General features: G+C 50.5%; 9 protein-coding genes and 1 non-coding gene across 10 annotated transcripts; 6 read left to right on the top strand and 4 right to left on the bottom strand.

Moving 5' to 3' along the window:
- Positions 1–3,813: 3,813 nt before the first annotated feature.
- On the top strand, positions 3,814–3,901 carry TrAtP1_003552. Its single transcript has one exon. It is a non-coding gene; the product is annotated as a tRNA-Val (tRNA).
- Positions 3,902–4,333: 432 nt separating this feature from the next.
- On the bottom strand, positions 4,334–5,218 carry TrAtP1_003553 (uncharacterized protein). The gene is made up of 4 exons (XM_014087995.2): positions 5,066–5,218; positions 4,904–4,989; positions 4,752–4,823; positions 4,334–4,687 (listed from the first exon to the last, which is right to left on the bottom strand). The coding sequence occupies exons 1-4, from the start codon at positions 5,144–5,146 to the stop codon at positions 4,561–4,563; spliced, it is 366 nt and encodes a 121-aa protein (XP_013943470.2). The 5' UTR covers positions 5,147–5,218; the 3' UTR covers positions 4,334–4,560.
- A 1,828-nt stretch (positions 5,219–7,046) lies between these two features.
- TrAtP1_003554 (uncharacterized protein) lies at positions 7,047–8,012 on the bottom strand. Its single transcript, XM_066111935.1, has 5 exons — positions 7,781–8,012; positions 7,615–7,700; positions 7,471–7,539; positions 7,301–7,404; positions 7,047–7,237 (listed from the first exon to the last, which is right to left on the bottom strand). Exons 1-5 carry the CDS (start codon positions 7,862–7,864, stop codon positions 7,209–7,211), a joined length of 372 nt encoding a protein of 123 aa, XP_065968015.1. The 5' UTR covers positions 7,865–8,012; the 3' UTR covers positions 7,047–7,208.
- An 80-nt stretch (positions 8,013–8,092) lies between these two features.
- On the bottom strand, positions 8,093–11,561 carry TrAtP1_003555 (uncharacterized protein). Its single transcript, XM_014087431.2, has 4 exons — positions 11,512–11,561; positions 10,339–11,451; positions 8,591–10,259; positions 8,093–8,504 (listed from the first exon to the last, which is right to left on the bottom strand). Exons 2-3 carry the CDS (start codon positions 10,601–10,603, stop codon positions 8,872–8,874), a joined length of 1,653 nt encoding a protein of 550 aa, XP_013942906.1. The 5' UTR covers positions 10,604–11,451; positions 11,512–11,561; the 3' UTR covers positions 8,093–8,504; positions 8,591–8,871.
- A 1,592-nt stretch (positions 11,562–13,153) lies between these two features.
- TrAtP1_003556 (uncharacterized protein) lies at positions 13,154–13,917 on the top strand. Its single transcript, XM_066111936.1, has one exon. The coding sequence runs from the start codon at positions 13,179–13,181 to the stop codon at positions 13,440–13,442; it is 264 nt and encodes an 87-aa protein (XP_065968016.1). The 5' UTR covers positions 13,154–13,178; the 3' UTR covers positions 13,443–13,917.
- Positions 13,918–14,214: 297 nt separating this feature from the next.
- TrAtP1_003557 (uncharacterized protein) lies at positions 14,215–15,979 on the top strand. Its single transcript, XM_014087997.2, has 3 exons — positions 14,215–14,778; positions 14,946–15,022; positions 15,096–15,979. The coding sequence occupies exons 1-3, from the start codon at positions 14,652–14,654 to the stop codon at positions 15,510–15,512; spliced, it is 621 nt and encodes a 206-aa protein (XP_013943472.1). The 5' UTR covers positions 14,215–14,651; the 3' UTR covers positions 15,513–15,979.
- A 513-nt stretch (positions 15,980–16,492) lies between these two features.
- TrAtP1_003558 (uncharacterized protein) lies at positions 16,493–18,673 on the bottom strand. The gene has a single exon (XM_014087998.2). It carries the CDS (start codon positions 18,147–18,149, stop codon positions 16,902–16,904), a length of 1,248 nt encoding a protein of 415 aa, XP_013943473.1. The 5' UTR covers positions 18,150–18,673; the 3' UTR covers positions 16,493–16,901.
- A 1,459-nt stretch (positions 18,674–20,132) lies between these two features.
- On the top strand, positions 20,133–21,854 carry TrAtP1_003559 (uncharacterized protein; the record flags this gene model as incomplete). The annotated part of the gene is made up of 1 exon (XM_066111937.1): positions 20,133–21,854. The coding sequence occupies one exon, from the start codon at positions 20,133–20,135 to the stop codon at positions 21,852–21,854; it is 1,722 nt and encodes a 573-aa protein (XP_065968017.1).
- A 915-nt stretch (positions 21,855–22,769) lies between these two features.
- Positions 22,770–22,976, top strand: TrAtP1_003560 (uncharacterized protein; the record flags this gene model as incomplete). The annotated part of the gene is made up of 1 exon (XM_014088000.2): positions 22,770–22,976. The coding sequence occupies one exon, from the start codon at positions 22,770–22,772 to the stop codon at positions 22,974–22,976; it is 207 nt and encodes a 68-aa protein (XP_013943475.2).
- Positions 22,977–23,545: 569 nt separating this feature from the next.
- Positions 23,546–26,203, top strand: TrAtP1_003561 (uncharacterized protein). The gene is made up of 2 exons (XM_014088001.2): positions 23,546–24,049; positions 24,197–26,203. Exons 1-2 carry the CDS (start codon positions 23,981–23,983, stop codon positions 25,643–25,645), a joined length of 1,518 nt encoding a protein of 505 aa, XP_013943476.1. The 5' UTR covers positions 23,546–23,980; the 3' UTR covers positions 25,646–26,203.
- The last annotated feature ends 20 nt before the right edge of the window (positions 26,204–26,223 follow it).

A 26,223-nucleotide genomic window follows, 5' to 3' on the forward strand; every position in this document is an offset into this window, starting at 1 on the left:
AATCGACCGCCTGCCTGGGCACGTTTTCGACGGGCTCAACAGAGCATTTAGACACAGTCCTCTCTTGCTGTAAAAGTAGATGACTGCCACTGGACACCCGGCTTGCTTCGGGCTTCCTTGATACATATCTGCTCTGTATTACTTAGTCTTATACAGCAGCCGATATGTGTGTCTTGCAGGCGATGATCATCGTGTCCAGGAGGCGAGATGCTGCGCTTGCAGAGAGATAAGGGATAGTATCCGGCTCATCTGGCTGCGACTCTGGCCTCCCATTCCGCGTGGAGCTGGCTCATCACGGGAGAGGCCGTCCATCGCCAAGTGGCTTGAGCGATCGAAACTAGGCGAGACTTTGCTGAACAAGGGGAGACTCCGCTTCTCCACTGGACCATGGCCAGGAACCCTCTTTTAGCGTCTTCGTCGACCCCTGCTCCTTGGGATCATGTGCCACGCTTGCCGCGACTGGCACTGTTTCGTTTCACCTTCTGTCGACCCTCTTTGTGTCTTCTTTTCTGTCCAGGGGCCTACATCATTGTGTGGAGAAGCGTTGACACTGACGGGGACAGTGAATAATTCGCAAACGAGAGAGATGACAAAAAGAAAAAAGTGAAAAGGGGGGGCGCGATAAAACGCATGAATGGAAGAGTCAAAAGCAATCTTGCGTCGCTCACCGCTCATTCTAGCGAGATTCCATCTTGTTTCTTTTCATTTACTCTCCCTTGCTTTGATTTGCAACGCTTCCCGATGTCGTCACGATGGTGAAGATTAGTGCAAGGACAAGTAGGGCTCGCACGCAGCACCTTACGCACACTCCTCAACATTTTCGCGCGCCATGGTCTGCAAGGGACGCCTAGTTGATCCTTGCTTCAACACGCAACCTATCGAAGAACTAATTCCATCAGGCGAAGGGATGGGTCAAGCCACAGCTAGCTCGTGCCATTGCCTCCTCCCGCTTCTTAGGCTTGCAGAGCTGAAAGAGAGTTTTGGACAAGAGATGATATGCATGAGTACGTAGCACTCGGCGCTGCTACCCACCTCAACTTGACATTCTGTGGCTAAATGGTCAGTTGATCCATCTCTTTGAATCGGCAGCCACAGTGCAGCCTGATAAGCCAAGACTCGGCTTTGCGTGTGTGCTGGGAGTTTAATTAAACTGCTTCCTCCTGTCCCGCACCATCCACACCTGCTACGCCGTGTTGCTCTTACACGTCCAATCAGATCTGCGGGGAGGCGGGAAAAACAGAATAGCAATGCCACTAAATCAGCGGATGGAGCGGTTAAACAGAGAGAAGAGAGATCTGCCGAGTGGCATTCCGTTTATTAGTAACAATGCTCGCAGCAGCTCCGATGTTTTGAAACCAAGATTACGGGGCATACATACAGTTCTTGCTGCTACTGCTACTATGCTGATACTGTAGCAAGTACATGTGTGTCCATGAGTATGGACAGCCCAGCAAGACATTGATGGATTAAGCTGGATCAGATTCGACTTTACCAATAAGAGGTATTTGCCGCTCGTGAGCTAAAGACGCTCCATCAGCACTACGACCGAGTCTGTACAGTGCAGGCATTGAATCTATTTTTATTCTCCGTTGTTCCTTGAGCACGTAGAAAAAAAAAACACTAGGGAGGGCATACAAGTACAGTCTCATGTTGATAGACTCACTCGCTACTAACGCCCGCATAATGCCTGCCCCCACGGCTGCGTCGGGAGACTTGCTAAAAGAGCTCAAGGTGAAACTCTCTGTCTCGTCATCGATTTCGCTCCCTCTTGACCTTGGCTGGTGACCCGAAGTGCCGTGTATAGACGGCATAAGAAGCAATATTACTGATTACTGCTACGTACCTACGGATGATACTGGAGTAGTCCTCCATCTGCAAGTACTGTACGAATGAGCAGTCCTGCTGTGAAAATGAAAAGTCAGAGCTGCGCGGATTATTATATCTGCGGGGCATGATTATTGTATCTGTTGCGCCCGTCAACTTGACGTATGGGACGGTGCGACGCGGCCGTTTCCATCGGGCTTGGCTCACGCTGATGACGATGTGTACATTATGTACATACATGTACACACCGCGATGAGCATATTGTCTCATGAGCACAGCACATGCTACAGCTCAAGAGGTATGCCAGGACCGGCTATTCTCTTCTAATCTACTTGCTGCTGTTGTGTGACGCTCCTCCATGGGCTCCAGTCAGGGTTGTGTGCCTTGGACTCAGAATGATGACTGGCAGATGAATTTGTGCTATATAACGGCCGACAAGGCTAGCTGTAAGAATGCAGACGCCAAGAAGAAGACTCGGCCGACATGAAGCACGCCTTCTCCGCCAGCTAATGATCCTTCGGGGCTCCGAAAGGACAAGAGGGGGACTGTGCTGATGCAGTAATGCTATTCGACGCCCAAACACTTGCTTGGCTTTGAATCCAAGCGTACATGGGCCAGAACCCAATCAGAGCGCTCTTATGCATCGTCGGCAACGCGGGAAGATGAAGCAGCCCCAGTGCAGCTCTGCAAAGTGTGTGCGTGCAACAGCCGTGTTGACGGAACCTGGGAGGCTGCAATTGATCTTGCCATTGGCTGGCGATGGCGAGGGACCATGCACGTACAAGTAGATAATACTGTAAGCACTGAGCTCCAGCAGGTTTGTTTCATACCTGGAAGGAATCTGACGCTTGTGAAGGAATTGCCACGTTGGCACCACTAACATGCTGGTCCGTATGCACGATCGCGGGCTAGTGTTTTGGAGGACGTGGAAGAGGGCGGTTTACTTGTGTGATTGATCGCCTTGCGCTTCCTTGTAAGGCTAGGCTGTCGAAGCGAAACGAAGATGCTGACAGGAATTGCTAGACGGTATATACTACAAGTACAAGTATGCACGAGAGGCATGCTTTGTCAACTTGCGTGGGGATCCAATGCCGACAAACGGACGCACGTATAGCCCGTTCAGGCTGGAGTCACATCACGGCATTTAGCACGGAACGGCAATAGGCTACGCTCTAATCGACCTCTGCCCGGCGGGATTCAAAGCTCCGAGCCTCTCTCTCTCTCTCTCTCTCTTATTCTGCTCACGCTAATACCTATTACCAATCCCATTGATGTCTGTGTACAGTATGGCGAACGGCCTTGACAGCGGTGCCAACAGTCGACTAACACGACCTGGTCTGGGCAATCTGCATTTCAGCTCGCGCACCAGCCACAGCTGATCGGACTCGGGCCTGCGTATGCCCCTCCGTTGGACTCGGATGATCACTTGAAGAAGCGCAAAATAAAGCAGCTATTGAGTAGTCATCGCCGACCAAGCAAGGCGCACCAGCTCTTCAGCGGTCCTTGTGTAAGCCATCTCCGAAGCCAAGGCGTGTTAGTGTCTGGAGATGGTCCGGCAGCCAGAGGTGTATGCATTATGCGCATCTCTACAGCGCGAATGAGCAGAGCGTCCCCGGACCAGGCTGCAGGCTACCTAAGCTAGAGAAGAACAAGGAAGATGGGGGGGCGCTTGTGTAAAGGTGCATTTCTCTTTGTCTTGGGACGTAATGCAGATAATGGGTGGTGGGCACTTTGTCCATGCCTTTCTGGAGAGGAGAGAAGCTGTGAGAGGCTCTGAGTGAGATGCTTTGCGTCATTGATCAAGAATTCAAGCCCAAATGATGATGCTCGCCGTTAAATAGCCTGAACCCAGGAGGGCAAAGATCCTTTCGTTGCTTCATACTTACTGATTGTTCGATCCCTCCGTGGTCTTGGTGAGTCTGCTTGCCGTCGTCATCGTCAACAGAATAAGAATCTGAATACCTCCAGTCTTCGTCAACAAACGCGATTGGTTCCGTGGTCTAGTTGGTTATGACATTTCGTTAACATATGCTTAACGCCACCGAAAAGGTCCCCGGTTCGAGCCCGGGCGGAATCACCACTTTCTTTTTTTGCGCCATCTTACCATAAGCACGTTAGTGCTTCCCTCCCTCTCTTCCTTTTTGTTTCGGGTTCTATCGACAAGTATAGAGTTTGGCAGGGTTTGTTTACTGTGAGGAGCATGCGTCAATGAAGCGGGCGCCTCAGCCGTGCCCGAGTTGCAAATGTGGAACTGGTGTCGTGGCTGTGATACTGCCGGACGGGAGAGGTTTAATAATAGCAGCTTCTTCTCCGACGCACGATGACGAGGGCGCTTGACAAGAGATGAAGATTGGATGCAATTGCAAGGCCTAGTGTGTTTGACACGGTCAGATGATGTTCAAAACTGCAAAATTGACTTTCTGGTTATCAACCCCCTTGCGTGCCTTGTCCCGGCAGAAGAATTACGATCCCGAGGGAACACTTGGTATAGACGTGCTTCATAGGCTTTAGAAGGACAGGAAAGAAAAAAAAGTATAATTAATTAAATTGTATCATTGGGTAGCATCCCACCTCCTGAGCCAGACCAGCTCACCTCATGCTTTCGATTTCAAGGTCATAAGATCACGCGCTCCTTGCAAGGAAATTACAGCCAATCATCCCCCCTAATCTCATCCCACGAAGAATTATAGCAGCACGCCTTTTCATGCGTACAGTGTTTATTTCCAATTGGTGTTTTCAAGGCGAATTCTGGTTGAGCTTGCAAGCAATCGACCGAGCGCGTGTATCCGGGAGTTGGGAATTGTTGAATAATGCCGTGGCGTAATAGATGACGGAGGCTGCTGGGTCTTGGCAGTAGTCGTTTCTTTTGCGATGATGAGAAAGTCAGAAGGCGTCAATCATGGTTATCAGCAGGAGGCTTAACTCACGAGTAAAGAGCGCAGGCTACGTAGAAGGGCTGGGGGAATTGCTGCAGCCTCACTGAGCCCACATGGCCGACGCTGCGAACTCCATTAGCTTTCTATTGTTTAAAAAATGTGTTTGGGCTTCTTGGTTGATGGAGGGAGGGGTGAGAGCATACATGTCGTTAGGAAGCTGTACACATTGGCCGACTGTGCCTACGCTGAAATGGCGTCCCTCGAAGTTTGCGTGCGCATAGACTGTTGCCTTGTTGTTTCGTACTTTGTTAGCAAGTATTCACTACTGAAATCCACGTCTTCATTGGAAGGCAGAGAGAACTCACAATTGGCCCAACGGGAATCAGTTCGGCAACTGCAGCAGTGGCAGAGACCAGGATGTAAGGGAGGATTTGATTGAAGTGCATATTTGCGGCTGCAAGGTATCAAGACGTGAAATATGTATTTGCTTGAATAAAAAAGTATACGCAAAGTTCCAGAGTAGAGCAGGTGTCCTCAAAAATGGCAGTGGGTGAGATATATATATGTACATGTACTCTGTCTGTGATTTTCCATCTGTTGCATGAGACGTTGCACGGAGACGCAATCAGGAAAGGCTACATCGAGATTCAAATTGGTCTCAGAGACATGTCATTTGACTGCCCGTGCCATGGGTATCTTTCAGGAATGCGTCGTATATACACTTGGCGCTTCGCCATTTTGTGAATTGGCTTGCATCTTTCTCGATTGAACCGTTTTTTCCATCTCGCCAGTTCCTTCAAGTGACGTCTCTTCGCGGTCAATCACGAACTCAGCAACGATGCCGAGAATATTTTCTTGAATTGGAACGGAGGGCTTCAAACGCCAAACCATGAGATTTATGCAAAGCTGTTTGATAGATGCGACTACAGACATATGACATGAATGTCTAACATACTGTATCATGTTACCGGTATTTGACTCGGATGACTTCACCTGACAGACTTTCCCCATGCCTACCAAGGGGTGTGAGAAAAAAGAGGGACTGCAAAATAAAAATACACACAAAGGTTTGAGACATTAACACTATTTTATTAAAGAAAAATCGATTCAGTATCCTAAAATTGTTATTCAATACTGGATCTTGGATACAGCTTGGTACTATATAATATATGTAGTAAAAGTAGCAGCAACAGCAAGTATTAAATTGTAGTGTGTAAAATTAAGAAATATGTGCTAATTGTTTAAGAATTCCCTCTTCTTCTTCACACCCCTTACCTACTAACCACACCCAGTTTTATCAGTGCGACCTTGTGAACAGCTTCTCTAAACGAGAGCTACGTGATGATATTAATAGTTGTGATATTTTCTTTAGGTAGGAATGAGTACGGGTTCCCTTAAAAAGGGCATGGCATCGCTACTCGCTTAGGAGTAGATCGGCTTGTTGGCAGAAAAAAAAAATCAGTGGCTCTAATTTCATGGAGGGAAAAATAAACAGATTTCCTCATTTTTTTAAAGTAAAACTCCGTTTTGCTACAAGGAAGCAGATCGTGATGCGGACTGGGAGGATGACTAACACCAGTACGCATACATGTACATACTGGCAAAGGTACTATGAGTCCGTCTTTGAGTCAAACATGTATTCCATCCTGAGTTATCAACCACTCAGTATCGTAAATCTCGGGTGGATTCTTGCTTTTTTTACAACTCTTGGTAAGAATTCAACGTCTATCAAGCAACTACCTGTAAATCCCCGATCCTAGCTCCAGGCACGGCCCGTTCCCCTTTTTTAAAAAACATCGTGTGGGAACGGCGCTGGGACTATAAAGAAACCGGTAAACATGGCATTGATGATGCTAGCTAGAAAACAATATTCCAGCCTAGGAAAAATGAAGATAAACATAACGGGTGGCTGTGAGAAAGGTATGGAAGGCGCAAGAGACAATGTCTGTTGAACAGGAATGCGAGCTTTGCATACCTTGGCTACTATATATCTTGGCGGTCAATGGTGGTATTGTATCCCGCACAGAGTAATCGAGATCAACAGTTCTATACAGAGTAATTCTTGTTATTCAAGTTGCCACACCACTCTGTTTGATCGGGGGGGCATTCACTCAGGGCGCCCGTGAGTGTTGGGGATTGACAGGTACTTGAGACAAAACAGGCGAGAGCCAGTATAGCCAATTCCAAAGGTCATCGCTATCCTAATGTAGTCTTATTTTCAGTTTTTAAACATTCATTCGAGTGCAGGCTACATGTAATACGCGATGAAGCTCCTTGTAACGCTTACAGCACTACTCTATTCGATGGGCTACCATAGACCATTTTACATCAAGAGTCAAAACTTTGGGCCATATCAAGTCTAGCATGTATTTCTTTGTATATAATCAAGCAGTACGCCAATTATCCAACCGTCATTCATAATCATGTCTTCATTTCTCATAAACACGAAGCCCCAAGTGCATGGTCATAACGCTCTTGGTGAAATATCGCAGTTTCTTCTCTTCTTCTTCAAAAGCGTACATATGTCCGTTGTGCTCCTGCAGTGTAAAACAGTTTAGCTCTCTGAAACATTCATAAACGGCATGTCGAGCACTTCTTACCTAAACAATACACTGATCGAACATTATCGTTGTGTCGGATGTTGACCTTGCTGTTCCCAGCCTTGATGAAAATTACTTCTGTACCAGGTCTGCAGTCATCAGATCTGGAAGCATGCAATGTTAGCTTTTAAATGGACAAAACTCATCATTTTTTCGAGAGGACAACTTACTCAAAGAGAGCGCAAAGCCTAGATGGAGGAGAATTCGGCCATAATTTTGCGGATTTCACGTGTCCATGCCTTGGTTCTCTCCGTCAGTATAAAATACTCTCAAGATATTGGTAAGGAGACGGTATAGATTAAGAAAAAACATACAGCGGGCCAACGACTTTCACACAAGTCTTCAAGCTGCGTACATCAAACTGCTGTCCAGTCCAATCGGAGTCGTGATATAAAGTGACCTTTTGATTCCAGTGTCTTAGCAAGATGCAGCCCAATGAATGCCAAGCTTATTGTTCATAGATGGAAAAAAAAAACTCACAAGCGGAGCTACAGGAATCGTCTCGGCTGGTGCAGCAGCCGCAAATGGAATCAGAACGCAGGGGAGAAGTTTGGAGAAATGCATGGTTACGAATGAAGGTCTAATTCAATTGAGTGTGAGAGTATATCAAGTCCAGAGGGAGCCTCCTTAAGCTGGGGGGAGAAGAAGAAGAAGGAACCCGTCTACACATGTTCCGGAAGAGATATACGTCGTACTGCAGTCATCTATTATAATGTGGCAATGGAGAGGACAAGATCAGCATCTGCCAAGTCTGTGCACGTGTACAAGCATGTACGGCACCGCTCTAGAACCTTTTCATTCGCTGCCTAGCATTGCTGCTACTATTTACTAAATGCGTTTTCCAGGTGCGGAGTATGCACGATGCATTCGTCAAAGGCCAATGGGGTTGGACGCAAACTGTAGCTTCTCCGCAAATGTGTTTCACATGAAGCCGAATCCTCTCGGACATATCGACCAAAGGACCGGTGGCGGATGCTACACCGCGCGAGTCCCGAGACATTCTTTGGTACGAATTCGTCTCCCTGCTTTTAAAAAAACGTAACGGCTGCCTTATTTCCCTTTCATACCAGACACGAGGTAGCGGTCAAGCTGGAATAAAACCTGCATTCCTCATTGGCGTTATGTTGCTAGTATAGGTGCCTTGGCAAGCGTGTATTGAACGCGGAGCTATATAGTATATCTCTCTCATCAAAGGTTTTGAAAGCTGGACGCGTTGTTTTGTGTCATTATTTCTCTCTTGTCCATGTAGCAGCTCTCACAGGATTTAGGTATGCATAGCAACAAGCGTACCTAGGCAGATTAGTGAGTGTATTAAGCATCCGGTTTGTTATTCGTGCTGCTGTCATACTAAACGGACTATGCGGTGGGGTTTCAAAGCTAGTGATCATAAATTCGATGTTGTCACATATTCATCAATCTGTTTCCTCGGCACTGAATCAGTAGATAATAGAAGAAGAAAAAATAGAGAAGCAAAAAAGCCCTATAATCCATCCTGCCGCCTGTAACGCCAATAGTATGCAGAATCAAGGCTATATCTACTAAATATAGTATTGCCTGGCGTGATATATATATTACTCAGTCATTGAATCGTCAGTCAAAAATTGTATCTGGTTGGATGGATCATCTGCCGTCATGAGATTTTGCGTATACTCGCTTGCCAGGCTATTTCCTTCTGTGTGCTCATTGCGCCGCCTGTGAATCTCATTCATCCCTTGGCACGCCATCTCCGCAATGTGATGCAGTTCGTCCAGGGTGCTCGGGTTGCAGTTTGTAAAGACGCCATCAAGGCTTTTTTGCCATACTGACGTGGTGTTTTCCACAGCAGTCTGGTACGCATTGGTATCATAATCTGTGACGCCTATATAGCCAGGTCGTTCTCCGAGCCGTTGGAGGAGGTAGTCTTCTCGGGAGTCTTGCGGCAGGTACTCGACGAGCTCGCCCGATGGCGTACAAGGCTGGCGAATACCCATGACGACTTCGACGAAGCGCTGAGATAAGCTGCGAGCAAGGCCACATGGGTCGATGAGGTCGAATTCCGGGCTAGTATTAAGATCTTCTCTGAGGTAGAGATCATAACCCAGGAACGACGCTCGGCAAATTCGCAGATTAGGCATGGTGCAGCGCAGCATCATGGCTATCCAACAATCGTCTTCCTCGGGACGCTGGTTAGCGATGCCAACCCACAGAACCTTTTTAGAGTCCTCGTTCCAGTCGCGTGACCGCTCCGTCTTCAGATACACTTCATTGAGATATAGCTCTTCGAGCAGAGCTCCAAACTCTTCTGTAAACCGCTTGAACACTTCTGGGGAAATCTCTACTCGCTTCAGTTCAAGGCATGTCAAGTTGTCGAGCATTATCCGGGGAGGAGGTATCACACGTGCTCTCCACTCGTCGACGGGTGTATGATAGAACTTGGTCTGCTTCAGTCCTCGGGGTGGTCTATCGTCATGCTCCATGCCTACTATGCACAATGTTTCGAGGAGCTGTGCGTGCTCGACGATGTTCCAAAAGCACGACCCAAAGAGGCTCACTCGGGGCGGATCTGTCTCGTGGCGGCGGAGGGTAATCACCAGGTGCTTGAGTACGGCTACGGTGGTCATGATATTCATCACATCGCTAGGGTTCATCCACAAGTGGCATATGGCGACATCCGTGACGTTTTCCAGCACGAGAACTTCCATTGATGCTGAATCTTCTTCCGGGCGTGAGGCCAGTGCTTTGAAAGTGTTGGCGAGGATAATGGTAGCAGCGTTGCAGTTACGGCCTACCAATTGGAAAGGCAGACTTAGTCTCATTCGGTCAACGTCTCGGCAGTTGAAAAAGAGGGCCTCGACAGTCTGGTAGTATTCTTGCTCGGTAAAGGAGGACTCGCTCATGCAGTAGAGGTTTTGGAGGGACTGGCAGAACTCGGCCATCCAAGGCACGCGAGCAAAGACTGTGTTTAAGAAATCGACTTCCACTATCGGCGCTGAGTTAGTCCACTTGGGTTCTCTCTTTTAGGCTATGGTAGGAGAGAAAGTCTGGAGAGAAAGTCTCACTTTCGTCCCGAACAACCATCAGGTCGATATAGAGGCTCTTGCAGTGGTAGCCAATGGTCTGTAGAGCATCGATCTGTGGCCGGGTTTGGCGGCTGGTCCTGCTAAGGCGAGAGAACTCGAGCCCTAGAGTACGGCAGACGAAGGGTTTGAGGATCCGGTTGAAGGCTCGACACACGAGGCGGAGGCCAAGAATGGCGTTCTTGGGACCGGATGCGACGCATTGCAGCAGGATGGCATCAATGAGCTCTGGCGGAAGCCGATTCATCGCGTCGTCTGGTAAGCTGGCGGCGGGGCGTGGTGCAAGGCAAAGCCGCCGGGATGCATCTGGGTGGGATCGAGTCTGGATGAGAGAAGAAGGCTGAGCTTCTGGGCGTGTGGACGAGGCGAGGTGGATGGCGATTGGACTTGCAAAGGGAGAAGCGAGGTGCTAATTAAACAGCGTGCGAGAGCGTGCTGGTTGCGATGACATGACCTGCTGTAGCTCGGGAGCTTTAGCGGCGATGGCGTTAGTGGTAGGCACTCTACGGTATCTTATCAGCGCCGTTTCATGGCATGAGCACCCGATGGCTACCCTGTAGCAAAGCGTGCATTCGGCATTCGGGGGCTCTTTGACGATGGAAGGGGGAAATGTCAGAAGCTTGGTGGAAAGAAAGATGTGCATGTGAAGTATAAGTGTGTTGCAGCTGATAGCTGTAGTGCGGATACAGATGAGGATTAATCAGAGATCGTCTCATGGGCTGGCGATGCTGACCTGACGATCATTCTGACAGCGTACCAAGAAGCGACTTGAAGAAAAGACAACAAATAAGGCACCTAACCAAGTATCACTCATTGTGTGATCTTGATTGAACATGAAACTCCTACCAGAAACGGAACACGGAAAGCATCCTGTACATTGCATACAATACCGACCTTACTCCTACCAGACGCCGAACCAACACCACGAACGAAGCCCCAAGCCAAGCTGCAGCTCGGGTGTGGCCGTCGTTTGTACACAGTGGGTCTGTGGCGGCTGGCGCCCGAGGCTAGTGGCATCTTGCAGCACGATGGAAGTTTGGAAGAGATTTGGAGACTTGAAGTCTTGTCCAGATCAGAGGCAATATGGAGTGCCAGCTAGTTTCCGAGTAGGTGGTCAATTTCTGGGGATTTGGAGTAATATGCACGGAAATTCACCATTTGTACGTAGCAAGCGGCTATAGCTACCAAAATGTAGGGCTGCGAGTCAAAACACGCAATTTCTGTACATGCCACGCATCTGCCTGACGTGCCTGGATATGGTATCATCCAGCAGTATAAGAAAGTACCTTACCCAGTATACATGGCAAAGTCGGAAATTAGCAGATGACAAATGTTCTAGAATTTCAGAGTAAGCTTTCGAGAGGTATGATAGGAAAGGGTCGGCGTCGACTATTGACCCCGTGACCGTCAGTCGGAAAAGGGAGAGCGGAGGCCAGCAGCAGTTCGACGATAAAAGCCCAAGGAAAAGGAGCTCTTTAATGAGATTTCGGTTCCAAGACTGTAAAAACGAGATTTCAATGTCCCCTCCCGTACCTGAGACCTCGTACTGGTGAACAGAGCCCGCCAAGTCGGGTCGTGGAAAGGCAGGCCCGTTTATCGGCTTTGACGTGCCGGGATGAGCGACGCTTGCATGGCACGAAACCGCAGTCATGGCAGCAAATTTGCGACTGTTGAGTAGGGTCCGGCACGAGAAGCCGAAACCACCGCTGGCTGCTCACGGGTAGATATATAGCTGTGAGGTGGGGGCAAGTAGGGATGGAAAAGAAGGAGACGAAGAAAAGGGCAAGCTGTGATGGTCTGCAGTTGGTGTTGAGGCGCACGGCCACAGCCAACGCTCTAGCAACCGTCCCAGCCACACAAGATGCAGAACTGACATCCGATGCGACTGGCCGCGTGCATGCAGCAGGCTAGGGGGGAGATCTCACCGCGCTGTTTGATGGTGTCTGGAGCTATGATGGTGGCCATGGAGCATGGGCCGTGGGTGGCCTCGCCGCCTTGTCTGAATCGAGGAGGTCTCATCGGCTGGCCTGCGAGAAGTGGCCCATCAATCCATATTTTGAAAAAATGTCTAGGTACTGCGCGCCGACAGAATGTATCTTGTTGGCTGTCCGGAAGTATCTTTTGCCCCTGTCACGTACCGCCAAGTCTCTGCAAGCGTGGTCCAGGGGAAGTCGGCACGAGTTGCGGGGCGCAATTGGCGTTTCTGATTGGCGAGCTCGTCGGAGCTTCACAGGCTGTGGCGGGAGCTTCCACTTTCTTCTGCCAAGGAGGGAAGTCTTTTTCCCTTCTTTTTCTTTGGCGCGGCAACTCGGCCTCCACGAAATAAAGCTATCACGGGAAAATGATGCAAATTGAATGAATGTCAGCAGCTCATATTAAAGAAATTGTACTTGCTACGCTCTCAATTACGCGGCACAAAGACGGATAGAGGGCATCATGTGTAACTGGTACCTAGTATACAACCACGGTACCGATGTAGCAGAGGAAGGGTCGCGCTGAAACGCCCCCTTTGGTATTAAAATGGTGACATGTTGTCGCAAGTCATCATGTTCCCTCTCTGCGATGACACACTGGTGGTGTTGAGAAGAGAAATAACTAGGTACAGTATGACGACAGCGAGAGAGAAACAAAATAATAAGCAGCCGTGACTCCGTCGAGAGCAGGGAGGGCGAGACAGAATGCGCTGAGCTCTCTGGCCAAGGGAGCCGAGCAACAGATTTAAGGTCTCAGTGCTCACCCAATGGTTACATGTGCCGCAGCTGGTATGCCCGCAACAGAGTACGAGGTGGTTAACCTTCTTTTTCGCCGTGTTGCAGCGCCGCATGTACGCACATACGGCAGCATCATGTGTTGCTGTAGCCGAGGCGGTGGCTGACGGCGGCTTCTGCATCGCCAAAGCATCGCGGACACTGACGCTGCTGTACGAGCCGGGCTACGCCATACTGGGCATGGTCAGCATGAGACGGTACTTTGGTGCCAATAATCGTCCCCGTTTGCCTCTTCCCTTCCAGATCCTTCATTCTTATCATGCCATGCGTCCCCTGACCCAAGAAGCGCAATTCTCTCGCACCAAGAGCATAGGCTAAAAGGTGCGCCGTACTCCTTTAGGCCGCGGGACTTCTCCGTACAGACTCCCGGCACCTTGGCGCGCGGTCTGGATGTGGCATAGGCTGTCGCGACGACCAGCTCCATTACGACATCGTGCTTTGGGCCAAGAGGAGCGGGGTGGGTTCACGATCATCTTCCATTGTTGCCCAAGTCCAAGACACCGGGCAGGTCGCTCTGCCGTTGCCGCCATGGCAACGCCGGACGCGTCTCTCCCAGAAAAGGGCAGCATGGCAGAGCACAGAGGGACCGCCTGACCAGAGCCCAGAATTCGCCGTGAAACCGCGCAGATGTTGGCGTGCAAGTCCAAATAAGCACCACCGGCCCAGAGCCTACTGGCATCGCCATGACATCAAGATGCGCGCAGCCACTGCCTATTTGCTGCGCGGAGCAGGAGCTTCAGCCACGCGAGGCCGTTAGTGCCAGCTTCGTGTAGGATATCCAAATGCCACTTTCGTATAAGCGGCCATCGCAGCGCAGAAGCCAGCGGTCTCGCCCTCTGCGCGCTGCCTGTACGAAAAAGAAGCCCACACCACCATCGCAAAACCCCCCCGCCCTCTGCAGGTCCTTCAGTAGCCCACCCCTGGCCTCAATCTTTAGTCGATACGGACAACTCGGCGCTGGTGGTGCCGTCGCCGCCTGTGATTGGCCTGGCCCTGGACATTTCTGCCCTGGCCTATCTCGCGGCCTATCAGACGCCGCGCTGGCATCGCAGGTACTTGCGGTACTTGCGGTACCTGCGTGCTAGCGGTGGTACTTTGGACGCGGCAGACGCAAACAAAGGAATAGAAGAGAAAAAAAAAGTCCACGTTCACCCCATGTCCTTGGCGGTAATGAAAAACCGTCGCCGCTTTCCCATGGGCTGTCGTCGGCCTCGCCCTTGCTTCTTTCTTATTTAGGTGACGGCCCTGACAGCTGGCACGCCTTAGGCCCTTCTTTCTCTTTCCCTCCCGCCCTTGACCCGAAGAGAAAAAAAAACATCCTTGACCGGACCTCCCAATTCCTCTTCTCGCAACTCCATCACCGCATTTGCATCAGCATCAGCATAATAGCCCGTCTTCTTTCTGAAGCCATCGCCAGCCCCCGTTCTTGGAGTTTGCTCAGCCGTGGTCTTTGTGCCCTTTTTCATCTCTTAATCATTTTTCGTGATACCCTTGTGAATTTGTTTGTCAGCCAAAACAACTTCGAAAATGCGATCCTCCGCCATCTTCGTCGCCATCGCCGCCACTGCGGTCTCGGCCCAGGGAACTGTTCCGACCTACAAGAGCTCTCTGAACATGACCATTGACCCCAACACTGTTGCCCAGCAGCAGCGAGGTAAGGCATTCTGCTTTTTGTTTTTTCCTACTTTTTTTTTCCTGCCGTTTTTTTTGGCGGTGGAATGCTTCCCATTGCAGGCTTGTGCGAGGCGCTGTTTGCCCTCTCAGTTTGCTCGCTGCGATTTTGACGATAATTTCGGTGGCTAATTTTGCTCTTGTTTCTAGCTGTTTGGTGCCAGGGCCAGACCAACACTTGCCAGGTCCTTTGCGACAATAACACTGACCAAAATGACTGCAACCAGGTGGGTTCATCCGCAATCGCTGATCGATCGTTGTCTGGGGAATAAGCGCTGATCAATACTCGTCTTGTCACAGGCTCAACTGACCTTTGACTGCACATGCGCTTCCAACAACTCGGCCCCTGGTCTCCAGTACTACACCCAGACCCTGCCCACCTTCATCTGCCAGCAGCTCTTCTCCAGCTGCATCCAGTCCAACGCTGGCAACGCGGATGGCCAGGACGAGTGCAAGAGCAAGATCCAGAAGCTTTGCGCCACCCAAAACCCTCCCACCATCGCTGAGATCAGCAAACAGGCCGAGGCTTCCACTGCTGCTGCCACGACCGCTTCCACCTCTTCTGCTGGCCACGCCTCCACCACCTCTGCCGAGCAGTCTGCTAGCAGCTCTGCCTCGTCGACGTCCTCAAAGGGCGCCGCTGCCGCCACCATGGCCCCTGCAGGAGCTGGTGTTTTTGCCATGGCCGCCGCTGGTCTGGCCGCTTACGCCCTCTAGATGAGCTGAGCGATTCAGTCTGAGCTGCTGGTAATGTCTGGCGACCCAGCCCGTGGTAATGGTGCGTGCTCTAGGAAGGGAAGAAAAGGGGCACTGGGTCAATGCTTGGACGAGGGGCCTCGCTTCTCCATAAACCACTTTGTTATCTAGTACACTTTGTTTGTTTGATATCACCACCCCCCCTTTAACGAAACCCAAGACGACGAATATGATCGAGGGCATAATGATGGTTGCGTGTTTTTTTTTCACCCCTTCGAGTTCTACTTTTCGCGTTTACCAAGGTCATATGTCGTGGTTATGCCTGCCACTCGGCCGACTTTACATTTAATCTGTTGAAGGCGCAGTTAGGGTAGTAGCCGCGCCGACTCGGAGGGGAGGAGTCTTTTTTGAGCTTTATTCACATGGCAGAGGCGAAGGGGAGTAGGACAGTTGTTTTAAGGCATACAAAATGCAAAAAGTCGTTTGACAAAAGATGAAATGTGCACACTTAATGATTATCTCGTCATATCGTATGGTTCAACGCCATTGAAAGCTGATTGTCTAGGTCCATCGAATCTTTCAAGTAGCTGATAGGACACTACCCAGTCGAGTTTTTGAGGTGCTTGCAGGCTCGACTGCTGCACAAGTTCTGCTTTAGACAGCATTCTGACCAGAGTAAAATACATGCTGAGGCAGACTCCCAATGAGTACTGGGAAATCAGCTGCATCGCTCATGGGTTGCGCACTTCTTCCCTTGGTCCATTTTCTTTATGTCATAGAACTGACGAGGGACCAAATCGAGCCCTGGTAGTGAAGCAACCCGATTTAAGACTTTGCATTCTGGATGCGAGTACCTACTAGTACGCAGTTCACCTCAACAAGTCTGGACTTTTATCAGCCTGGTCAAGCAGTACGAGGAAGAGATCCAACGTAGATGGATATCTATGCGGATTCATCTATAAACTCATAGCACATTTGAGGGAGAAAAGGCACATTCAAGTATGGCAGACATTCGGATTATTATTCAATCATTGCTCTTCAGCTGAATTGTGTATACACACCTCCAGTGCCTAGACAGCAGGTAAAGTAAACAAAAACCCTCAAGTTTCCAATAAGAAAAAGAGATTAGCCCGGTAAATTGTTGGGAAAATCACAATTCACACGCCGTTTCATGCCACAGCCTGATATTACCTTGACCTCCCTAGAATGAATAGGTCGGCTCAGAGGACTGTTTCCTCCTCCTCTCCTCCTTCCCTCGTAACAGTTTGCTTTTGTTCAGATTCGTAAATCTGTTCCACGCTTCCTATCATTGTCTATAATCGTTGTAAAAAATCAAATGCTCATGACACATATCTAAAAGATATAAAGAAAAAAAAAACTGAATGCAGGAGAAATCACAAGATGACGGATTTAGACGCCGTTGGTGCCGTTGGCGCCCTTGGTGAAGGAGACGGCAGCCTCCAACGCCTGGAGAACATCGTTCTTCAGGTCCTCAGCATCCTCAACACCGCAGCTCAGTCTGACCAGGTCGTCAAAAACACCGACAGCCTCACGCTGATCACGGGGAATACCGGCGTGGGTCATGCTGCTAGGGACCTCGCACAAACTCTCAACTCCTCCCAGAGACTCGGCGAGGGTGAAGATCTTGGTGACCTGGCAGAATCGCTCGGCGGCAGCGTGGCCACCGCGGATGCGGAAAGACAGCATACCACCGCCCATGCCGTCGCGGTGCTGCTTGAGGGCAATTGCGCGGTGAGGGTGGGAGTCAAGGCCGGGGTAGTTGACGGCAATGACGTGAGGAGAAGCCTCGAGGGCGTGGGCAACGGTGGTGGCGTTGGTAGTGGCCTCACGAGCACGGAGGTGGAGCGTCTTGAGACCACGGTGAGCCAGCCATGAGTCAAAGGCCGAGGGCACGGCGCCAATGGCGTTCTGGAGGAAGCTCAGGCGGGTCTTGAGGTTGTCGCTGTTGAAGGCGGCAACGCCCATGACGACATCGCTGTGGCCGTTGATGTACTTTGTGACGGAGTGCACGACAATGTCGGCGCCCAGCTCCAGGGGGTTCTGGACGTAGGGGGACATGAAGGTGTTGTCCACGACAACGAGGACGCCGTGCTTGTGGGCAGCGGTGACGACGGCGCGGATGTCGACCAGGCGGAGGGTCGGGTTGCTGGGCGTCTCGATCCAGATCAACCGCGTGTCGGGGGTGATGTGCTCGGCAATGTCGACCTCGATCTCGGGCGTGAAGGTGACCTTGACGCCGTGGGCCTTGGCGACCTGCGTGAAGTAGCGGTGGGTGCCGCCGTAGACGTCCGAGACGGAGATGACATGGCTGCCGGCGGCCAAGCTCTGCAGAATGATGGCCGTGGTGGCGCTGCCGGAGGAGAAGGCCAGGGCGTAGCGGGCGTGCTCGAGGGCCGCAACGGCAGTCTCGAAGTTGTCGCGGTTGGGGTTGGAAGAGCGCGAGTACTCGTAGATGCCCACGGGCTTGCCGACGGCCGACTGGGCAAAGGTTGTGGACAGAGAGATGGCCTCAATGACGGCGCCGGTGGCAGGGTCGATGGGAGAGCCGGCGTGGACGGCCAGAGTGCCAAAGGCGTGGACCGGGGTCGGGGGCCGCACAGGCGTGGTGACGGGGTCAGAAGTCACGGGAGGAGACATTGTGGAAGTTTTGATTGTGATTTTTGAAAAAAGAGGTGGAATGTAGAAGAGAAGTTGGGTCGTGGTGTCGAGGCAGATTCGATCTGGACTCAACCGCTCTCTTTGTGCTGAAGCTTTTTGGAGGGGCAACTTTTTTTATGCAGGGTCTGCTTTATCTTATCGGACGCTGAGGAAAAAGAACCCTGATGTCGTCTTCGGTAGAGGAAATGTCGGAGCGATTGCGTCGATCAACACACAAATCAATGATTTTCGTTTTCACGATTAAGGAAAAAGAAGAAGATTAGGAGGTGGAGGCGAGAAGACCCTTAGAAATAGAAAATTCTGGCTTCACGCGAAGAAAAAAAATTGTAAAAAAAAAAAGGGAAACTCCACTTCAGGGACGAGAGCAGAACAACTCTAAAAATGGTGTCATCCAGCCGAGCTGTGGGTAATGGGTGTAGTAGCGGCGATAGCACGTCACCGGCTCGTTTTGGGCAGTTTCTACTGCAGGAATGGGGGGGATGGATTATGGATTATGGATTACAGGTACCAATTTCTTTTTTCCGCAGGTGGGAAGCTCGACGCCCTTTTTATGCCAAAAGGCGGCTACAAAAGGACTGCCTGAAACTGTTTCGTGGCACGCAACGCAATTGCAAATCACATCATTTGCGTCCAAACAGAAGCCCTTTCTTTGTAATACGACCGCGCTGCCCTGCAGTATGTAAGCCACCTGCTCTGCCGTATTGCTAATGTTGGCGCGGTCCTTCGAGATACTTCTGTGTCATGGCGGCATGCAGAGGCGCATCACCCCAAAAGCCCGACCGACAGCCGCACCTCCATTACGACGAGTATCGGCGGGTAATTCTACCTGTTGCTTTTGTGCTTTTGGGGGGTAGCAGTGCGTCTTATCGCGGCAGGTGGGAAGCGATGCCGTGCGGAGGGCTGGAGTACTGCGACCTGGCGATACTTGGGCCATCGGATACGCTGCTGTTTTGCGTTCTCGATCTGTCACCAGCTGAATCTCACCGCCCCTTCCTAGCAGTTATCAATTACTGTAGATCATCGATGGCCTCGGGGCCAGAGCCCGTCCATAGCTTCAACGGGCGATCTACGCAGTGCTGGATAACTATCCGCTATCCGATGAACCCACTCCTAGTGCCATGCGACACGGCGTTTTTCCCACACGGCGGTTTCGCAGCGCATGGCAGAAAAGCCATCTACGAGGCATTACGGACTTTATGATGCGGATATTCTGGTGTTTTGGAGGGACGATGGAAAACTCCTTCGGTGGTGAACGAGGCCGAGCAATGCTTATCCATCTTCCTCTTTCGGCAATGGCCTTGGGTCGCATTAAAAGGACAATCTCGGACCAAGCTACATTAGCTACATGGACTATGGAGAGCATTAGTCGGAGCAGATGGATTCCAGCACCGGCCAGCACCGGCTCAGACTACACACGTAGTGGAATCTCTTATAAATCATTTCTCGACCAAAGAGAAGAAAAACAGCTTGTCAAACAACCATGCCATGCGGATGTCCACCGGGACTGGGATCCCCGTCGATGGTTCTACAGTAGTGTTACAAGCACTTTCGTTAGCTGTAGGAGGTATTCACGTGGCCTCTTTTGTGGCGGTTTCTTACTAACATGCATTGTGTGAGACAACGCCTTTTTGATGGCGTTAGTGTACATGGACTTTTTGTTGGTTGGTAGGTTTTGTGTAAGAGATGCAGCAGGGTATCATAAGACCGGGTGCACATAATGATGGCAATTTTCTTTGATACCCATCTAAAGCTTTTTATGTCTTTTATTTTACTCTTCATTAACCAATTCATGTTCTATTTAAAGCAAGGAGACGTCGGGTAAGGTACCCCGCAAAAAAAATGCCATACGTCACCTCGCTCTGAGAGCTAAATACCATATTCATCTTGTTGAGAATGCCTTCTTACCTTCCAACTGACTGCCAATGCTACCTATCATCGTTTATCAGGTACCAATGATACACAATGGCAGCAACAACAGAAACAGTTACAGTGCCTCTTGATGCACTCCCCAGACTTGAATATGGCAATGCCGTTGCCGCGCCTTCAATCAGACTGGAATCAGTCTCATCGCGAGCAAGGTCCAGCCAGAGTCACACAGGCTCCGAGACCGCAGAACACACTGCCAATGCTGTATTGACGGCAGAAACTACAGCCCCCGAGCAAGAGGAATACCCTGTAGGCGCAAAGTTCTGGTTTACGGTGCTGAGCCTCGTCATTTTGCTCATTCTCGGCGGCCTGGATGGCAATATCGTCGCCACGGCAGTCCCGAACATCACCGACTACTTTCACACCGTCGCTGACGTTGGCTGGTACTTGTCTGCGTACAAGCTCTGCGTCTGCTCTTTTCAGTTTCTGTTCGGCAAGCTGTATAACATCTTTCCCATCAAAGTGGTGCTGCTGACTGCCATTGCCACCTTTCTTGTTGGCTCTGTGCTCAGCTCTACAGCAAGGAGCTCCTCCATGTTCATTGTTGGTCGAGCTGTGACGGGGCTCGGCGCGGCTGGCATATTCGCTGGAGCTTTCACGGCTGCCGTCCATATCATGCCTTTGCGATGGCGTCCTGTGTTCAACGCTACTCTGGCAGGTATTGAGAGCGTGGCCGTCATTTCCGCGCCTCTGCTTGGTGGTGTCTTGGTACAAACCCTTTCATGGCGCTGGTGTTTCTATGTCAATTTGCCAATTGGTGGCCTTGCACTCGTCGTCACGCTGTTATTTTTTCCGGATCTAAAGGCTCACGGCGGCGACTCGGCGGCATCATGGCGGACCAAACTTGGCCAACTGGATCTCTTGAGCACCGTGGTCTTTGTACCTGCTCTGACTTGTCTCTTTATTGCATTATCTTGGGCTGGTCTGAGGTACCCTTGGAGTGATGCTAGGGTCATAGTCTTATTTGCTCTCTTTGGTCTGCTCTTTACCGCCTTTGGTTATATGCAGTATCGGAAAGGCGACGATGCTCTGCTGCCTCTTCGCATCATGAAACAGCGAAGCATCATGGCCGGGTTGATTTTCAGTTTGTGTACGAATGGGGCGTTGAATGTGCTAGAGTTCTATCTGCCTACATACTACCAGGCCGTTCGCGAATACCCGCCTGCCAAGAGCGGTTATATGATGGCGCCTATCCTGGCTGGCTTCATGATTGCCATGATCTTGAACGGCGCAGGGACCACGATATGGGGATATTACGTGCCTTCTATGGTACTTGCGTCTACGCTCATGCCGTTGGCGGCGGGACTCATGACAACTTGGCAGGTTAGCACCAGCTTTGCTCAGCTCATCGTCTACTCGGCTCTCACTGGGTTCGCAGGCGGCATTGGTTTCCAGGCTCCCCAAAGTGCCGTGCAGACTGTCTTACCCGCGTCTGATGTGCCACTGGGCTTGTCCGTGATCCTTTTTGCACAAAACTTTGGGCCAGCCCTCTTCGTAGCCGTTGCACAGACAATCTTCACTAATCAGCTGTCTACGAATCTGAAAGGGCTGGGTATTGCATTGAGTCCTGGAGAGATTGAAAAGCTGGGCTTGACAGACTTGAAAAAGGTGACATCTCCAGCGCTGTGGAAGGATACATTGGACAGCATTGACAAGAGCCTCGTGCAGACTTGGTATCTCGTCATTGGACTGACCTGCGTCACCATGATAGGGAGTCTGTCCATGGAGTGGCGATCTGTCAAGGAGAAGAGGCAATGATTCTAATGTACTTCTACCTTTATGTTGCCATGCTTGGGTACCGCGCTTTTGCTCTAATCTTGTTACCTAATACGCTGCCAAAGTTGTAAATGCTGGCTGATAGCACATGCTTGTGCGTCATTTGACAAGATGCTCATTTGCCTGTGGCCGTGAGTTGTGATCCTGCAAGTCATTATCTCTGAGCTGGCAACCTGAACTGCCCATCTTGTTGGACCGGATGTCGGTGCAGCTCCGCACAAATGTTCGGTTGGCTTGATCCTGCATCTGGTGCCGCACCTATTCCATAAATAGGCAGATAGACACAGTAAGATGGCCCAAACTAGAAGCTCACATTGGAGTTTCTGATACTACTGCTTTGCTAGCATGCTACCCGCATACATGTACATGAAGCTTACGAAGAGAGACTTGTCACGTTCAAAGATAAGGTAAATCATCTTGCACTTTTGCGTCAAGATGGCCCCACCGACCAACAGCGAGATGGATGAAAAACGGGAAAAGCATTGTAGAATTGGTATCTCACCCGAGAGAAAGAACTTCCGGGTCGGCAGCACCTTTGTTAAGCGAAGCCTTCGGCTTTGCGAATGGCAAAAGCAAAATGGTTACATCATGTTCCTTTATTCAATACGGAGCGTGTCCTTAATGAGGGTGCATGTCTTTTATTTCTTGCTAACACTGGTATCCCGCTCCCAAAATTACTTGGTTGCTTCAAGGACGACGGCGCAGTATACCTGGTTACTGGATATATGGATGGAGTTGGAATAAATGATGTTAATGCTAAGAGCCAAGTCGTAGTTGCTGAAGAGCTACAACGCCATGCACTCACGTTCAAGAAACTTACCTGACACCTGGGGGCGACCATGGAGAATGCGTCGGCGGAAGCAGCAAGATCTTGTGTTTTGTCACAATAATCTCTCCATGAACAATGTCATTGTTGATCTAGGCACGCTCAAGATCAAGGCCATCGTTGATTGGGAATATGCAGGTTTCTATCCACCTGAATTCGAGTTTCCGTTCTACCAGAGACCAGGGTCATCTGTCGCGCTGGATGGCGAGGTGGACGATTTTGATTTATTAACGCGGATGATTTCTGATGATGAGGACTGCGGAACGCGCAGTCTTTAGATACTTCTGATGTCGTCACGTTAAGGATAAGATAGATGATCTTACAATGAGCACCAACTTATTATGCAATACGCAGAGTGGTGCTCTAGCGGCCGATCCTTGCAAGAGGCTTTCGCAGGCCTATCGTAGCGACTACTAAGAAGGATGCGAATGCAAACTGATCTGTTAGACAGCCGTCCAAGTATGGCCTTTGATGTTCCAAAGGCATTACATTGACGCAAATAGTATACCCCGGATATAAATCAATAAGACGTTTTGACTTTCTCATGTGAGAGTATCTGGGTCACATCAATTTGACCGGGATACTCCGTACTACTCCATCTGCTCTTGACTCCTTATACGGGGTTCGCCAACGGACCCTTCGCCTGGCACTGCTATTCCGAACGATAAAGCTGCACAAACTCAAAAGGCAATCTCGCTAATCGCTCACCATCATCGTTGCCGGGAACAACTGTAAAGCTTTCCATCGATGCGTCATCCATCTGATGCCGTCCTCAGACGCAATGATCTCTGAGCCAGCTGAGGCTTGGACGGATGACGCGGGCGTGTTGGCCCAGCGCCTTCGGAGAAACGAGCATCCGAGCTCTTTTGGGGCGTGGCTGCGCCTCTGCAAGCTGGCTTATTAACCAAAAAGAGGCTTCATCAAGGCACCGCTCGTACTCGTAAACATCAAATCGCCAATCCAGCCGGCCTTTGATCGCCCCTCCAGACGGCTCTTTGTTAGTATCGAACCCATACTAGAAGTTTTGCCTGTCCGCCGTCAATTCCTGGCCACGGCACTCCAGCTCTAGCCGTTCAACATCGCTGGACGCTGCGCAGTTGCATCGTTCGACAGACTCGGAGCCGACCGTCGGATTTCGCGACTTGCCCCTGCAAAGCGCCTGCAGCATCACCAAAAGGCGCCTTTCCCACGGCCCGCGTGGCGATGCCACCAGTGCGTGGCGCATCTAGAATCGTCGCTGCACGCACTCTGCAATCTCACCAGCGAATCCGGGACTCTCCTTATGCCTCCTAGACGGTCGCACAAAAAGTCGCGCGCGGGGTGCCGGCGGTGCAAAAATCGCAAGATCAAGGTGAGAAAAAAAAAGATTTATAAAAAAACTTGAAGCGGAAAGGAAATGGACAAAGCACCCATGTCTTTTCGTCCGGGAACTCCTAGCCAACATCTTGTATGCCCTGAGATACATGAAGCTGATGCGATCCATCGTCTTGTTGTATAGTGCGATGAAGTCCATCCGCGTTGCGGAAATTGCTCCAAACATGGTGTCATGTGCGACTTCGAGAGCCGCCAAGTGCTCGACGAACTGCATACACTTCCCACCCCGGTCACCAGGAGCCCTCAAGCCCCAGTATCCGCGCCGACATCATCAGGCTCGATAACGATGACATCGACGACGGCGCCATCCACAGCAGGGATCCCTGCGTACGACGACCATCGAATATCTCCTTCACGGCTCTCGCCCCCTTCCACGTCCTCAACGCCCTCACTCACGCTACCCTCCGTCCCCATCATCACATCCATGACGAGACAAGGAGACAGACTTCTGGAATTTCAGCTATGGCACCAGTACATTAGCAGCACGTCCAAAACTCTGGTTATGAACTCTCCTGCTAGTACGGACATTTGGCAAAAGGACGTCCCACGCTTCGCTCTGGAGGGGAGAACGTATTTGATCGACGCGGTTCTCTCTGTGGCTGCATTACACTTGCGCTTCAAGAATCCCGAAGACAGGGTCATGATTGAGGCATCCCATGCCTACTCTGCCTCTACCTTGGCGGAATATTGCCGCTCACTCAACAAGGGTATAACCGCAGAAAATGCCGACGCCTTGTTCCTCACTTCATGCCTTATTGCGTTCCAGGCCACAGCCTCTCGTCTGTTCATCAAGGAGGATAGCGATCTGACGGATCCAAGCGAATCGCACCGCCGATATGCATTGCCTCTTTCTTGGTTTCATGCTTTCCAAGGCGTCAAAACCATCGTCGCCACATCTTGGCAATGGATCCGAAACAGCGCCACACTGAAGGTGGTTATCGACTCTCAGCCTGGCTCCATGTTGGATCTGAATCCGCTCGGGCCAGAATCCTTTTTTGGCCACCTTCTCGATGATCTAGACGAAGAGCTGGAGCAGGAAGATGAGAGTAACAGAGCCGCAACCAACCAGGGCTACTTCCATGCTGTCTGTGTTTTAAATTGGGCCCATAAGAATCAGTACGCTCCTTCTGCATTGGCACTTCCCTCAACTGTATCACGTCGTTATGTTGAGCTTGTTGAGGCTAAGAGACCTCGTGCGCTCGCCATTCTCGCCTGCTTCTTTGCATTGCTCAAGCGTATGGATAACGTATGGTGGCTAGACGATGTGGCTCGTCGAGAGGTTATGGGCCTTGTGAGTCTATTCGAGACTGGCTCGAAATGGTGGAGGCATCTTGAATGGCCGATCCGGATCGCCCTATGGGACGGAGAAGCTGATGCTATCCCGGCCGATATATGGGGTGTGGAGCGGAAGGAGAACCCTCCCGCAGACGGAGGCGTGCTATCCGCAGAGACGATATTGAACCATATCGATCTTATGGCCAAGATGATGGACAGTACCCAAGGGCCGCAGTCAATAGAGTCCATCCCCGTGGTGGGAGACTTGGATGGCTTGGTTCCACCGCCACTCGACTAGAAATCTTGAGTGACCATTCTTGGGACATGCGCCAACGCCTGGCACAGCCTCTCAGAAGTGTATTATTTGCTGTTGATGTTGCAGCTGCTCAACATCATTCGGATAATTCGGCCTTGTTCAGAAGAGGAGACACTGATGTATAGATAACCACGGAAAGATGTACGAGCGTGGGAGTTTTTTTTTTATTCCTTTTTTTTCTGCCCCTTCTTACCTTCTTATTGGGAGATGGGTTGTCTCTTATTTTTATTCCCCCCTTTTTATCGAAGCTGCAATGCAGTTATCACTCTTGCATGTTTTATTTTCTAATTTCTTTCACGAGCGATTCGTAACTGGGCGTTTGGAACGGGGTCTATGGTCAAAGACGATCTGATGATAGCAGGGCTCGTGGATTCTAGCACTTCGGAGTCACTTTGTTTCATACTGATATGGAGGACGACATGACACATAATTCTACGGGGTTCACAAGGAGTCAAGATGATATTGGGTATGGTACAATTGCATCTAGGAGTTGTGCTGCTAGAGTTGTGCCGTGAATGCGAATACAATGGTTAAAACGTTACTTGATCGTGCGAGACAAC

The sequence above is a fragment of the Trichoderma atroviride genome, chromosome 2 (assembly GCF_020647795.1).
Source record: "Trichoderma atroviride chromosome 2, complete sequence".
Classification (NCBI taxonomy): Eukaryota; Fungi; Ascomycota; class Sordariomycetes; order Hypocreales; family Hypocreaceae; genus Trichoderma; species Trichoderma atroviride.